General features: G+C 31.8%; 1 protein-coding gene and 1 long non-coding RNA gene across 3 annotated transcripts in view; one reads left to right on the top strand and one right to left on the bottom strand.

Annotated features, from left to right (window-relative positions):
• LOC105328308 (uncharacterized) overlaps positions 1-15,926 on the top strand; it is a 49,865-nt gene that overhangs the window by 19,663 nt on the left and 14,276 nt on the right. The window contains exons 3-7 of one of the 2 annotated variants that reach the window (XM_066073013.1): positions 8,903-9,018; positions 9,444-9,633; positions 10,026-10,136; positions 11,113-11,170; positions 12,675-12,817. In XM_066073013.1, the coding sequence (XP_065929085.1) occupies positions 8,947-9,018; positions 9,444-9,633; positions 10,026-10,136; positions 11,113-11,170; positions 12,675-12,817 (574 nt within the window). In that variant the 5' untranslated portion in view covers positions 8,903-8,946. Of the gene's footprint in view, positions 1-8,902; positions 9,019-9,443; positions 9,634-10,025; positions 10,137-11,112; positions 11,171-12,671; positions 12,818-15,926 lie in introns of both variants that reach the window. The other variant, XM_066073012.1, reaches the window with a different exon arrangement.
• On the bottom strand, positions 964-3,841 carry LOC136272453 (uncharacterized). Its single transcript, XR_010710461.1, has 2 exons — positions 3,525-3,841; positions 964-1,264 (listed from the first exon to the last, which is right to left on the bottom strand). It is a non-coding gene; the product is annotated as an uncharacterized lncRNA (long non-coding RNA).

The following is a 15,926-nucleotide window of genomic DNA, read 5'->3' as shown; positions in this document are numbered from 1 at the left end:
TAAGCTAACAATCATATTTAGTGAATATCTAATCTATTCTGATTTCTAGTCTCCTTCTAACCATGCTAAAACAGTAAGTTACAACCTACAAGTTAGACATCTGCCTTAAGGTAGCTCCATACTCGTAAAATTCTCTGAGGAAAGTTGAAAAACTGAACTGATTTCGACTTAATAGACTTAAATGTCATCAATTGTTAGAAAAAATATACATGTCATCACACTTTTTGAGATGCCAGATAAACATAAACTAAAGCATATCTTAGCATTAGAAAAAAGTTTTTTTTTTCTGTTAGAAGTAAAATCTTGTAGGCAGAAATTTGTTTTTCTTGTTTAATTTTAATGTCAACTTTATCAGAAAACTAAAATTACAAAAATATTTTAAAATTAATCGTTGGAATAAGAAAAACTATAGTATTTAGACATACAACTGAGAGAAAAGTCAGAAAAAGAGTTATTTCCCCTTTGCATAGATAAAATATATAAAAATTTGGAAATTTAGTATAAAATTAAGTGCGAAAATATCTTTAACCTACCAATAATTCTAATTACATCCATGTGATTATATTCACATAAAATAAATAAAACTATCTTGCACAATTTTTATAGAATTCAAAGTTTTACAAAAATGTGTGACGTCACAGAACACTGGATCTACTTTAAATTAAAATTAAATTCAAACAAACCCAGGTAGCTGGAGACAGATCGAGTTGATTTCCATGAAAAATTTTCAAATTTGACATGTTTTTCTACTTTTTTTATGCATATATACCTTAGAAAGGTAGAAATAGGTTGTTTCTTGTTCATTTCAAAAGTAATTATCATAGCAGATGTTCTTTCAAAGTCAAATGTACATTTACATATCCTACATGTAATCTTAATGCAGACAATTAAATGGGGGGGGGGGGGATTTTTCAATTATGTAAACACATCTAAATATCTTTATGAAATAAAAAATAAAGGAAACATAATTGCATACTTTTATTGAAAAACAAATTTTCACAGCAATTATGAATTTCTTTATAAACAGCCTTAATTTTGTTTTCATAATTTCTTATCAAACACAAACCACAACATGGCATGATGCTTTCTTCAAGTTCCATTATTGTTCATGCATTATCGGATTTAATTTGAATTACCGGTAAATAGTCTGTAGAACACAAGGAATATGCATGTGGATAGAGGTGACAGGTTAATCTCAGGAGCTGACCCACAAGAATCAACAGGTACCGGTAAAAGCCATGTGGTAACAAGAGTCTGTTTTGAGCTGAAATAAAAAAAAAATAATTAGCTGTGTTTACATACATGTACTAGTAATAGCTGTGTTTACATTAACATATGCATAGTATTTCTGGAAAAAATACACTGACCATGCAGTGTAATAGGTATGACATATCCCAATACATAACATAACATTTAGGCAGCACAAGATCAAAAATTTGCATATCAAGTCATAATATAATTTTAAAAAATGTTCATAGGTATAAACACTTATCAAATTGAGAGAGAGAGAGAGAGAGAGTTTGAGAGAGAGAGAGTTTATTACCGTACTTGTAGTGCAACAGTCAATATTTCAATTCGTAAATTACAAACGAATATTACCCACCGAACAGCGTCAAAGTACATGTACTGGTATTAGCTTCTGGTATACCATTTTTTATCAGTTCTACTGTGTTTTTTTTTTTTGGCAAATAAATTTAGCGAGGGTTTTTGCTTATTTTCTTATAAATTACATGTTTTAAAAACAATACTATGTGTAATAAACATAAAACATGTATGAGTAAACTTAATGAAGAATTTTTAATAGATTATTTTTCACAGAATGTGGTACATTACATGTATGTCAATCTTTATAAAACTAGCGTATATTTTGTGCGCCATAAATTGCAAGTTTTTTGTAAATATCATTTACTTGCATGATAGGTATATATGGTCTAACCAAAATTTTCTTCATAAAGCTACAGCTGTATGTACCACATATATGTTTTGTCACAAGTATACATTTAAAAAAAAAAAACCCAAATTCCAACAGTTGAAATAAACTCAACTCATTCTCTGATAAGTTCATTGTGTTTTGTGCGTGCATATCTTATTTGTCTGCTGCAACAGCAGCCAATCAGCGGTAAGCTGAATCCACAAAAAGAAAGTTTGTGTTTTAGGAGCGTGTAAATTGTTTATGCGACACTGTCAAGAAAACCACACCAAATAATTACAAGAAACATAAATATTAACTTATATGTATTGTGTTGTAAAGTAAAGGTTTTTAACACTTATTGCATCTTGCAAAACATGTGATGACCCTTAATCATCTGTCATATATCTGATATACATGTATATGTAAAAGATGGGAGAAATAACGACGGAACAATTGGGATTCGAACCTGGCCCTCTGAATCTCTAGTCAAGTGCTCTACCAACTGAGCTACATGTATCTGGCACCGGTATTCAAACCAGTCTGACCGTCACATTCCTTCCCCCTTAAATGATCTTCGCCCTCGAAGATCACCCCTGGCAGGAGTTAACCTGTTAGTTCCAGGGGTTGGTCACAACACCAATATTGTAATAGGATGGGAGAAATAATGAAGGACCAAACCGGGATTTGAACCTGGGCCCCCTGAATCTCTAGTCAGGTGCTCTACCAACTGAGCTATCTGGCACTGGTATTCAAACCGGTCTGATCATCACATATATAAAGAATTATTTTAAACAATGTTGTTCAATAAAAAATAACACGCGCAACCTTCAGTTTTTGTCTGTAATTAATTAATATTGGCGTGCGATCAGTTCTCGCCGAGTACCATTTCTCACCAGTGCATTGTTACGTCATTTTATCAACACATAAAATTATATACGAAAATATGATGTAACAGTGCACCAGCGAGAAATGGTCCTCGGCGAGAACTGCTCGCAGGCCAGTACTGCCAGTAGTCAGATTAAAAAAAGAGAATAAAAAATTACATTTAAAACATTAACAAGGACAATTTAAGTACACATCATAACTGCTAAACAAGAAAAATTATGTGAACTGGTAGAATAGTACGCATAGTTCTAACTTGTAACCTACATGTACAAGTACATGTACCGGGTACCCGTTGGTCTGCTAAACCTTTCTAATGATACAATGATTGGCATCATAAAGATATTAAAGTCATGTTTTAACTCTGAAGTCTGAAGTATACAATTTTATTTACTTGAAGTTATGTCTACAGGATATTCATGACTACATTTGGAGTCTTCTGCACAAGAATATATGATATGTTTCTAATTAGACCCTGCTTTGAATTTTGAGTTGAAAATTCACAATCTGTTATTTTTTTAAATAGATAAATTCAGGTACCCTTTCCAGTCCCCCATGAACCTCGAGCGAGTCTAAACATCCATGAAACATGTAAAAATTACACGTTAGTAAACAAACACCCACACCATAACAAAAACAAACAGTGTGCACGTACTTACATGTACATCTATACTATATACTAAATTTTAACTTTAACTTTTTTAAACTTTAAAAGGAGTAAAAGCCTCACCTTCTTCAGTAACATCCACATAAATCACACACTTTAATGTCCATCTTTTCTCATTTATTACTCGTAGCTTATCAACGGCTGATCGTCGACAGAAGTGTGGCTGTCAGAATTTCCTCGTAAACGATTCACACGAGAAAAATATCCTCCTTAAACAAATATGTAGTATTGTTCCCTGTGCATGTTCATATGTTTCACAGTAAATTGAAAATGCATTTGTACATCGAAAGAATACACAACTTCTCTTCTGCATTACGGCTCTCTCTTTTCTACAATGCCGTTCGATACTGTTTACATTCGGCGCGCGCGCGGGGGTTACAAACAGGGGCGCCCCGACAAATAGTTGCACATAGAACGTTAAAATAATTAAGAAATGAAGATAATAATTTTTCTATTGATCGACGTATCAAAGAAAAAATTGACCGGAAAACTTTTTCATCAATGCGCGTAGCGCATTGATGAAAAAGTTTTCCGGTCAATTTTTTCTTTGATACGTCGATCAATAGAAAAATTATTATCTTCATTTCTTATCATTTAATAAAACATTTTCAAATAAAAAAATGTGATGTGTCATTGATCAAAAATGTAAATAATGTAAATGAAGCGGCGCGTATGAATACAAAACAACAACAGCAACAATAGATTCAAAATGGATGCGCCTCCAGCTGATGCAGAGCTATTGAGCTGAATTTAATGGATTAAACACAAATAATGAGTTAAAATCTGAACCGGCCGAATTGAAAACGATAGGAAAATACATGCGATAGCTTGTGATATTATTCACTGTGCAGAAAAACTCGTAATAAAACTAGTTTTCATGTGAGATCGCTGGAATATGCAACTGGACATAACCATCCAAGGAGAGGCGATCGTGGACGAAAATAGTTGATATGTCGACAAAGAATAGTATGTATAAGCGACTTTTGTAAACGTTGTGGTAACTAGAAAGCCAGTGATGTACTTAAATGGTATATCTGCCGCTTGGGATGCGCCGAAGGAGTTGATGCATTGCCCATAGCTTTTCTTTACGATGCTTATTCTAATGACCGATCATGTAACGTTACGTGTTTAAATTACAAATTATCGTTACCAAATTTGAACAGCAGTGTTACCGTGAAAGTGTAGCCTATAGGCCTATATGTTCGTTATAATATTCCTGGAAAAGGAACTGCCAGCCTCGCTGTAAATATTGATTGATCTCAAGCAGACGAAATCGTGAGAAGACGCTTAATTTTCTATTTCGTGAATCAAATAGTGTTTTGTTTATTTTTGAAGGTTAAACATTCAAGTTTTTATGTTTATAAAGTTGTATTTTGTTTGCTGACAATAAAACAGACACAACTTTACATTTTGTTGACAGTGTTTATCTTGGAAATTCCCGTTCTATAAATAGTGTTAGATCAAAACAGTTGAGAAAAGTAGATCCGGCAAAAATTTTATTGATGCAGGTATCAAAGAAAATTTTCGACCAATCAGAAGCGCCGATATCTCATCAAACGAATAAATATTAAATGATTGTGTGTTCATTGAATTCATAAATGATATAGATGAAAAAAATGAAATTGAATCACAACTATTTATCTAAGACGCAACACAACGTAATGCAGTAAATGCCTGGGCCTTAAAATGACATTTGTTCGCTTGTGTGTCTATGTAGACAAATTAACTCGTTCATGTAACGTTACGATTCACACATATTTGTTTTATGAAATTTGAAAAAAATAGGGCACAGAACTTTTTAAATTTGATACCAAATGACATTATTTAATATATTAACAATAACTGAATTAATTTTTTTTCATAAAATGATAACGATTTTTGCTAGTAGAAAAATACGTGTATGAGCTGCTGACCCCTAATTACAGGGGCCAGCCCTTTTTTCTTAATTTTAAATGAAAGCTCTCGTTATTCTAAACAACTTTTGTTCTATATGTATTAACAAATTATTTTTAGTTTTAAGGTTATTATACAAAAAGCAACAAAATTTCAGACCCCCCAAAACCTTAAACTTTACCGGCAAATAGCTTAAAAACTAAAACACATTTTGCCAAAATTTTCATGCCAGCAAAACTATAAAATGTTACCAACAATCCTGCTAAATTTCATGCAACTATCTTTTGTAGTTCCCGAGATCAACTCTGGACAAAAGACCCCCAAATTTTCAATTAAAGGGCAATAACTCATAATCGGAAGTAAATTTTAAAAATTTGAAAAAAACGTCTCGAGATATTAACATTGTCTACATACCCTGAAAGTTTCATAACAATCAGACAACAAATGTACGAGAAATGGCCTACACAAAATTTGCGGATAAAAAAAAAAAATAATAATAAGAAACAGTAGAATAACAGAAGGGTTTTCCGTTGAAAAACGGAAAACCCTAATTAGAGCAAAGCTCGTTGCAAAGCAACGAGTGGGTCTTCCGTTAATGTTAGAAGTAAAGCTGGAAGTTCCTGTAAGAAGCAGAGCTCTTAAACCAATAACAAGAGTAACTAAAATAAAAAGATGAAAAAAATCGAATATTCCTGGTACGACTTAACAAAATACGAATGATTTTAAGTACGACTTAACAAAAACCTTTCCAATTTGAAGAACGACTGAACAAAAAAATTCCGAATGTGTTCAGGAACGACTTAACAATTATTTTTGGTACGAGTTAAATTTACTTTGAACATTACGCTATTTTTTAAACCAAGGATGCGGAATCGAAATTTCCGAAAAAAATCATTTTTTAAACCCCGATATCTCTGTAATGCATCGTCCGATTTTCAAACGAATTTCAGTTTCGTATTCAGCATAACCAATTCTACAAACCTCATAAACATTTGAAATTGAAACGAAAAATTCGAAAATTCAAAATTTTTAAAACGCTTCCGGTTTGGACCGGAAGTGACGGAAACTAAATTCCAGCCTTATGTCCAAATAAAAACGATCAATGCTTCAACACAGAAAATTCCTAGTCTCTATCTTATAGCGTTTTTGAAAAACGCCCTGGACAAAATCACTTTTTTAAAATTTAAAAATTGACGTAACGTAAAAACGGATATGACGTCGTAAGTAAAAATTTAACATCTTTGAGGCACAATATTGCTACATAATCCCTGAAAGTTTCATGTAAATCTGTTAAAAACTTTTTGAGATATTAAGCTTTAAAAAAGTCAGAAAAATAAAGAAAAAGAAAAAAAATAATAATAAAAAGAAACAATAGAATAACAAGAGGGTCTTCCGTTGGAAACGGAAGACCCTAATAATAATAATAAAAAGAAACCGAAGAATAACAAGAGGGTCTTCCGTTGGAAACGGAAGACCCTAATAAACTACATGTATGTGTTGTTATAAGCCTAAATATGATATTATCTGACTAAACAATAAGTGAACACTGAACGAACGGTGAGCGCAAGGCGAACGCTTTGTGAACGCACGGTGGACGCTTTGTGAACGATGAGCGGGAATGAAGGGGAGCGCAAGTGAACGCACAGTGAGCGCACATGAGCGTACGGTGAGCCCACGGGAAAATGGGAAAATAAAACGTTTCAAAGAACTGAATCCTGGCATCTAACTGCTGTAAAGCGCCAGGATTGGGTGAAAATATTGAAGCCTTGAAACAAGTAAAATAATCATGAAAATAATGTACACAGACTGTAATGCATCAAAATTTGAAATTACATATATCTCTATCAATTTCAATTACCGTATATCTGTCATATTTATATATTTATTTTTAATAACAATGATTTATCCTCAGCTGTACACTGCGCATTATCAGTATTACTTCATGCAGTTTCAAATTGCAGAAAAAAGAACTTTCAAGACACCGACATATTTAAATGTACTGCCGTTATATTGACCTTCAGCACTGGTCCCTATAATTTAAACTTTATTGTAAATAAGCTTGTCATGGTATTTTCATCAATAAAGAGGTATGTTATTTTCCCATTATTTCGCCTACACCTGTGTTTGGGCGGAAAGTACATGTTACTAAAACTAGCTTCAGGTACCTAGCTGTCGCAATATGATTTTCGAAACCTGGATACACTGTACTGATTTTATAATGGTGTCTGTAACAACTGATTTGTCATAGAAAGTAGTTGATATTCTATACCGTGATAAGTTCAAGCAAAATGCAACGGATCTAAGTGTAAATAGAGTACATGTATAGTGTTAATGAAGATATCAATATATGTTGGGTGTGCTCATACTTAGTCTGAATTAAACAAGATAATTAAAAAAAAAACCAGAGGAATAGATACATGTAACTTAACCTCTCTATTCTGTTCATGTTTCAATTTAGGTGAAAAAAAAATTACTACTTAGTGGATTCGATCCAGCGACAACAAAATAAAAAAGACCTCCGCGTTACCACTAGGCCACGCATTCTAACATTTTCAGCGGATGCATTTTTAATGTATATGGCTGTATACATGATTGTAATAGAAAAGACACTAATTGAAATATTTGTCAAATTGTCAGTACGAGGACCACGTTAAACCAAAACTAATTCAATTAAAACGTGTACTACAATACCTGTGGAACACACATTTAATCTGATGTTTTTGTTTTAGAGTGGTTCAAATAGTCAAATACCCAATTTTTATCGTAAACTAACTACTTTTCTATATATCCCACCAAAACCTGAATATTTTTAGGTTGTCGTGTAAGATAATTAAGATTCTTAGAGCATGGTGAATGTGTAATTTGCGTTTCTTTTAATATATTTAAACTAAATAATGAATGATATTGAAAATTTCCGATGTTTACAAAAGGCTATATTTGAGGCCAAATCGTATATTAAGTGCGCTATACCTCTTTATTTACATAAATTAATTATGATGTCTACAAGATAATTTTATTTTGTTTTTGTTTATTTTATTACATTCAAGTTTTACTTAGTTTTATCATTTAATGACGTTACTTAACAAAAATGACGTCTTTCTACATTTTTTTCATCAAAACAATGTCATATTGTAATCTCTGTTTATAAAAAAAGTATGATGGATATCGAAAAAAGAAAAATAGTAATGAAAAGCTAAGATTCTACCCTATGATGCATGTATTATGGCATCTCATAAACCGCTTTTTTCTCGCCATTTTTTCTGGATAATTCATGGCACTATATTAATACCAATTCTTTTTAAAAATAAATATATTTAAAAAAGGGGGACAAGCAAATCATAATTACATCTTAAAATTAAAAATCGACTTTTCTGTATAGACAATGGTAATTTTCCCACCATTACAATTTTAATACGCAAAGCAATACTTGCATGTCACAAACACCTTTTAAGATAATCACATAAAGGTTAAAATATCTCTATCAATTCAAAACATAATTCCTCCAGAAAACCTTGGCTAAATTAAAGAACCATTATTTAATATTTCAGAATCAGGCAGGTCTTTTAAGGAAGGGTCCTGTAAAGGAAACACGATGAAACTTCAACCAACCTTGTATATTTTAACTGCAACGGTCCTCGTTTTTTGTTTCATTCCTTACGAGTGCGTAAGTATCAATTTTTAATAATTACGTATGAGATTTTACAAATCAACTATTAAAATAATGATATTCATTGAACATATTGTTAAGACCGTAAAGACTTAAGCTATTTTTTCTTTTTTTAATAATCGAACATCAAGTTCATTAATTATAATATACTACTTTTAAAAGTAGTATTATTCTGCAATTAATATTTAACAGCACAATGATGAAAATGTTTTAAGTATTTACTAAAATGAAATATGTGTCAAAAGTAAATTTTTAACAACATCCATGATGCAAACTGAACAAAAATAATTACAATGTCGTAAAAATCTTATTCTTAGATGACATTGTGCTTACATTTCCCAAGTGTGAGACATGCTCTTATCCAAAACCCATTCGTTCAATTATTTTATCAAACAATCAACTGTGCATATTGATAATTTTAGAGAAAGTTAGACGGCTATGATTTTCCCGTTTATTCAACAAAATTCTGTCCTAGAAATCAGACAGAGTGGAACAATAGGTCGTCTGCCATCAACTGTACTGATGATAATGGATACATGTGTTTACCGAACGATGATTTCACAGAACTGTTAGAGTTTTGCTATAAATCTCCTTTTGTTTTGATACAGGAAGGTAAACACCATTACTACAGTAGTTATGACTTTTTTTTTGTTTTTTCATTCCAAATATAAAAAGAGTTAATAATTATGTTTCGGTTTTTTAAAAGAATGACACAGTTTTGATATTTAGTTAATATGTAACAAGCATTTGTTTTTACATGGATGAACAGCAGTTATTACTTCAGACACCCTTAAGCAGAGAAACGTGCCCGGTATATTCATATATGTTGATAGTTTCATTTTTTGGGAAGAAAAAAAATTGCAAAAAGTTTCCAAAATAACTATGGAACTATTGATAACCCAAAATGATCCATTTATACAAATAATTTATGTTAAAACGTTCTATTTGATTTATCCAAATGTCAAGTGAAAATATTATGCGAAACAATTTTTTTTTAATTTCAGGTATTTGTTTATTTTTATTCAAACAGTACTCATTAGTGGATTCATACAACTGCAGCCATTTTGAGTCTGGATGTCCTAATACGTCTTTTGTCTCTTATAAACTGTTTGAGCGTAAGTCGTGCAGGTCTGAAAACACCATTCTTTTCGAATATATCTGAGACAAAATAATTCCCAGATTCCCCTTCGTTTTAGGGGCTTTCTGTCAGCGACAGGTTCTTTATTCTTTATGAAATGAAAAAAATGCCTGATTTGTCCACTTTTATAAAAATACCAGCTCACTTGAATTTTTGATCTCAGCTTTTGAGGAAGGGGATTGATTTTCAAGCACTTGTGTAACGTTTTTGTAAACAAACGCTCGTGCCTAAAGCACTTCTCCCAAGCCAAAAAGAATTAACATCAAACATCCAAGAAAAATGCATTATTTTCAACGTAGAAAATATACGTAAAACAAGACATAAAAGCTCAAAATTGAAAACCACAACGCGTCGGTCATAAGTTTTAGGTGTGCAATCGGCTGTAATGATATCAAAGAGTTTATATATCTGTGTGAAGGTGCCTATTTTTGTACTTTGATCAGCTTAAACCAACTATTAGCAACTTGTTAGATAAATGGATAAATAAACTTATGGAATGTATATTTTTAATCCAAACCGTAGCAAAAAAGACATATTGACCATCGTACCAGATCTACTTATGTGCATCAGTATATTTAATTCAAATTAGACACGAGATAATGTACAGTATATCCCAAATGGGGTACGAAAGTTCACTTGAACGAAGATAGTATAGAAACCAATATCTCGGGTCGGTAATTCCCGGAGGGTTTGTTTTGAAATTTTTCTAGTAAATGAGTAGCAAGTGAACCTTTTATTTGTCATTTATTCCATGAAAAAGTCATGTAAATTCATACCATATAGAGACCTTCGCTTTTAAATTAATTGAATGCATTAAATTAAAAACAAAACATGTCTCTCGATATGGGTTTATGTAAACATTTATACATTTGTTTTACAAAAGTATATTAAGCATTTATGTAACTTTTTAAAATTGTATTATACAACCTTATACAATCATACTTTTTGTACAGATGCGAGCTGTACCTCTATTGAAAATGGATGCTTTCTTGCTGAGCAGCATTGTAGAAGGTAACCATCCAATAATAAACATTATTTGATAAACTTAAAAAATGATTTTCACTCTATCACATTGGTTTGCTGTCAGGATACGTAATGCACGATTATTTGCATAGACATCTCAATGGTATACCGGTATATTCAAGTTTATCAAGTTTCTGAAATTGATTTAGAGCAGCGCTGAATGTCTTCATATTTTAATCTGTTGGATTCAAGTGAAATAAATTCTAGCCAGAAACTTACTACATTTCAACATGCAGTGTAGAGACATTTAAAATGTTCCCAGTTTATCGCAAATCTAAGATAAAAAAATTCCTGGGGCCATCGGGCGCCATCAACTTCGTTGGTATATGAATTTATTTTACAGGTTCAATTGCAGCAGCAGCTTTTATTATAGATAGAACGTTCCCTTAATTTACATTCAAAATATCATTATGTTCTGCTAAGTCTTAAGAAGTGGATTTATATGGGTATAGTCCACTAATGCATTTCCATAGGCGGTAATGTTAACGTGAGGGTTCATAGCTCCATTCCTAATTTCCTTTTAGCAACGAGGGACCTCTTGAATGAAAGCTCATTAAATTGTCTCTTTCCTGTGAAAATTTCGTGGTTTGAAGTCAGATTCGTTTTCCGGCAAAATGCATCTGTATTTAAAACTGAAAATAAAAGTAGGGATTTCTCAGTTTTGGAAAGGGTGTACATCAAACAGTTTCAATTCTTTTCTTCAAATGATAATTCAATTTTGACACTTGCTTTTTAAAATTGCAAATCCTCTTTTCTGACATGTGTCAAGCATTCTAATTTAAAATGTCCCAATAAATGTACATACAATCTGCAAGTATAGGGATTTTTTTGCTTAAAGGCACTACCGATTCTAAAAATAGTGAAAGGTATAAACCCATATCGATTCTAAACATAGTTAGACGTATAAACCCATATACTAGATAGGCATCCCAATGTCAAACATATCGAGTTTGTACTTAAAACACTCTAAAAACATTGTACATGCTGTAAAAATTGATTACCCACGGGTCAAAATAACCATAATAATAAGATTTAAAGGTATAATAATTGTTTGCAGAATGTGCTACGTTTATCAATGAAATGCAGATTACCATGATCGATCCACCTCCCCTATTCATTAAATGTGTTAAATTTAAGAGAATGACATTAAATCGACAAGTGCATCGCGATCAGTCAGTTAATTATATTTCACTTTCTCTGACTTTTGTTATTACAATGTTGCGCGCAGAGATAATTTTGATGTAGTGTAATGTGTTCATACAGATAACAATCGCGAATTACTTTATTTGTAAGCATTATTGATGACTTATTTTTGTTGATGTCATATTAAAGATTTCCCGTATTTTCTGGTCGTCATTGTTCTTGTATTATTATCCATTGGTATGTTATTAATCATAATCAATGTAAATCTAAAGGAATATGGCTTTAAAAAGGCTTTAAATGATGGATTTGGAATTGAGGTTTTTTCTTTTGTTCTTTGTTTTCTAAGCAGAAAGATAAAAAATGGCAGATTTCCAAATCATCCTGTAACAACAACAAATAAATGGCATGACTGGATCTTACCTGTGACGCTTCTTGGAGTACTTATCATCATAATGTATATTTCCTGTCTTCTACTTATCGTGCGCAAAAGAGGTAAAAGCGTTTATGGGTATTTGAATTTTGTTTTTCAACAAAAAGCAGTTTTGTGTTCACGTTTATATTAATCACTCCCAAAAGTGATTTAAAGTGATATGGGACACCAATCAATATTAATGTTGTAATAAATTAAATCAATTAAACTCATCACTTGCAGATTTTTGCAGGTCTTTTTATCGAAAGTACTTCATAATATGAAAGTGTCCCATACTACCTTAATTGTGCTATGATGTAGACGTTGTCCATGTCAACAAACCTTCTCAAATTGGGGAATGAAATAAAGGTGCGCTTAAGCTGTTAAATATATAACAAGACCATTTCTTTTCAAATGCAAAAAATACATTTTTAGTATCTTGAAATAATATAACCCTGTTAATTAACACATTACGATGAATAATCATGAAAATAAGAATTTAATCATTTTTTTTCACACAACTGCAAAGTAAAATGAAAATATCAAGGATAAATGTAAATAATATTAAGAAATTTATAAACAGATGACTGTCTATAGAAAACCCTCTGCTTCTGAAAAAATGTAATTATCATTTGTTTGATTCCTATTGGAAAGATATATTCCACCGTTTGGAAAATTCATCACCATCTATATTCTCTACTTAATATTCCTGTCTCTTATTGTTTTTGTTTTTTTTTTAATTTTCCTTTTTTTTCTAAAAGGAAAACCATTCTAACCAGCACCACTACTTGTCCAAATTACAATGTAACTCTTCTGAAGAGTAATATGTATATGTATATATATACTTTATATCTAAATATTGGATGTAAGTATCAAACAAATATTATAAATGTAGTAATGTACATGTGTACATTGCAACCGGTCAGCAAAGGATGCTCACTCCTCCTAGGCACCTGATCCTACTTTTATCTTTTAAGAGGTCCGTGTTGCTCTGCTTTGAATGTTTATTTCGTTTTATGGATATTTTAGATGGTTCAAAGTTTGTTATTGTCATTTTTTCATCTATGTGTATCCGTAATTTTTATACTTTGGTATGTGAATATGTAAAAGTTTTACAATAAAAAAATACTAATAACTAGATCTGTTTTCAACAAAAAGTGAGAGCTTTTCGACAGCCCCATATTTCCTCTTTTATTTAAAATGTAACAAAATTCATCTCTCATCTATTTCCAAAGTTTTTGAACGCCTTGGTATATTCAGTTGCTTAAATAGGAACTTATGAGTAGTGCAATGTCAAAAGAAAGATAACTCCAGAACTTTGCATGTAGCTATACTTTTATTTTCCAGAAAAATATTTTTTTAAATCATTTTAAATACCTCGGACACAAAACTTCGTATGCCAACAGTATATATGCTCTCTTTTCTTTATGCAAAGCTAGATAACTCTTTTTTAATAAAATTTTGAAATATAAACAAATTTTCATTTTTAGGCCTTTCAAACCCCTATAAGGAGTCATAATTTTAAGATTGTACTCTTTATTCTTAACAATAAACTGAAAAAGTCTTAAAAATCGGAAGAAAAATAAAAATATACAGCTAAAGGGCTGTTTTGAACGTTGGCCCTTAACGGTAAGCAAGATATTGTGTTTCATTCAATTTTCTTGTAAAAACCGAAAGAAACGAAACCGGAAGTCCAAAACCTTACATACGCGTGTCATCAACAATTGCTCGATGACAGTTGCATAATTATTTCAATATTCTTTTCCGTTTTCAAAAAATCGCTGACACAAATCCTGTTGACAATAATAATAAAAAAAGACGAAAACAATAGGTCTTTTCGACCTAAAGTAGAAAAGCCCTAATAATAATTTATTTTTATTTTTTGAAAACTCAATGCTCAGCTTATGATATATGAAGAAAAAAATATAAATAATTTTAAACAAGATAGTCTACTATATTGTTTAGATATTTTGTATTTAATACTCTAAAGATGGGTTAAACCTTTAAGCTCACCGAGACGGGGGAAGGGGGGGGGGGGCTTATGCTATACCCCCCGGCGTCAGTGTCGGCATCCGAACCTGGTTAAGGTTGTTATCGCATGTCCTGTATCTAAGTTAATACTTGTCCTATCTTCATCAAACTTACATGAATGATGCATCTGGACTTACTTATGGACTTGAGAGACTTGAATGCTATTTTTAGGCCATGAATTTCATCTGCTGGAGTAGGTTTTTGAGCAGGTTAAAGATACTGGTGCTGGTGCCTTTTGAATGCCGTTTCTAAGTTAATGATGGTCCTAACATCACCAAACTTGCATGGATGGTGCGTCCTATGATACCGATACACTTGACAGGCTTCAATGCTGAATCTGAGTCATAGGTTTCAGATGTTGGAGGAGGTTAAAGTTTTAATAGCTGGTTAAAGTCTGAAACAAGTGCCCTCTGATGATTATATCGTAGTTATAACTGGTCTGAACTTCACCAAACTTGCATGGGTGATGCATCTAATGATGCTGATGCACTCCACAGACAAGATGATGAAGTTCTGCTGTAACATGCTACATGTTTAATAGATAATAGTACTATTTCAAATTTGCATTGTAGATTTACTTATATTATAAAGGAATTGCAGAGGTAGCATAGATACAGAGCCTTATTTCCATTATAAACGATGATTAAAAACTCCTTCCTAACTCAAACTTGCTTGATAGATGCGTTTGTTGTTAAATGATAAAACATGTTTTTATAATACAGTATTGTATGATATGATACACTATTGTATGATATGAAACAGTATTATATCATATGATATTATATTGTAAAAACATGATACAATGTGATATTGTATCAAACTTTTTGTATATTATGATGTTGTATCATAATATTATCATATATAATATAAACTTAATTACTCGCTATGAGGATGACAGCAAGTTTATTGTCCCCTAAGACTGCAACTTTTTCACGACTCGAAATCTGAGGGAAATAGTTGTTGTCAAGAGGGAGATAAAAACTTGCTATCGTCTGAACAAAATAAAGTCAAACTTTGAATTTAAGGTAGCGATCGGATTACGTAAGAGGTGTTCCAAGTTTAAACAGGAGAGAATTCGAATGTAGCCGGGGAATAGTTTCGATGACTTTTAACCATGGGAAATAGCACGGGAACATTTTTAACGAGAAAGAATAAACAATT

Source organism: Magallana gigas, chromosome 10 (assembly GCF_963853765.1).
Source record: "Magallana gigas chromosome 10, xbMagGiga1.1, whole genome shotgun sequence".
Taxonomy (NCBI): Eukaryota; Metazoa; Mollusca; class Bivalvia; order Ostreida; family Ostreidae; genus Magallana; species Magallana gigas.
Note: the sequence above shows the minus strand (reverse complement) of the source record. Positions and strands in the feature narration are given on the sequence as shown.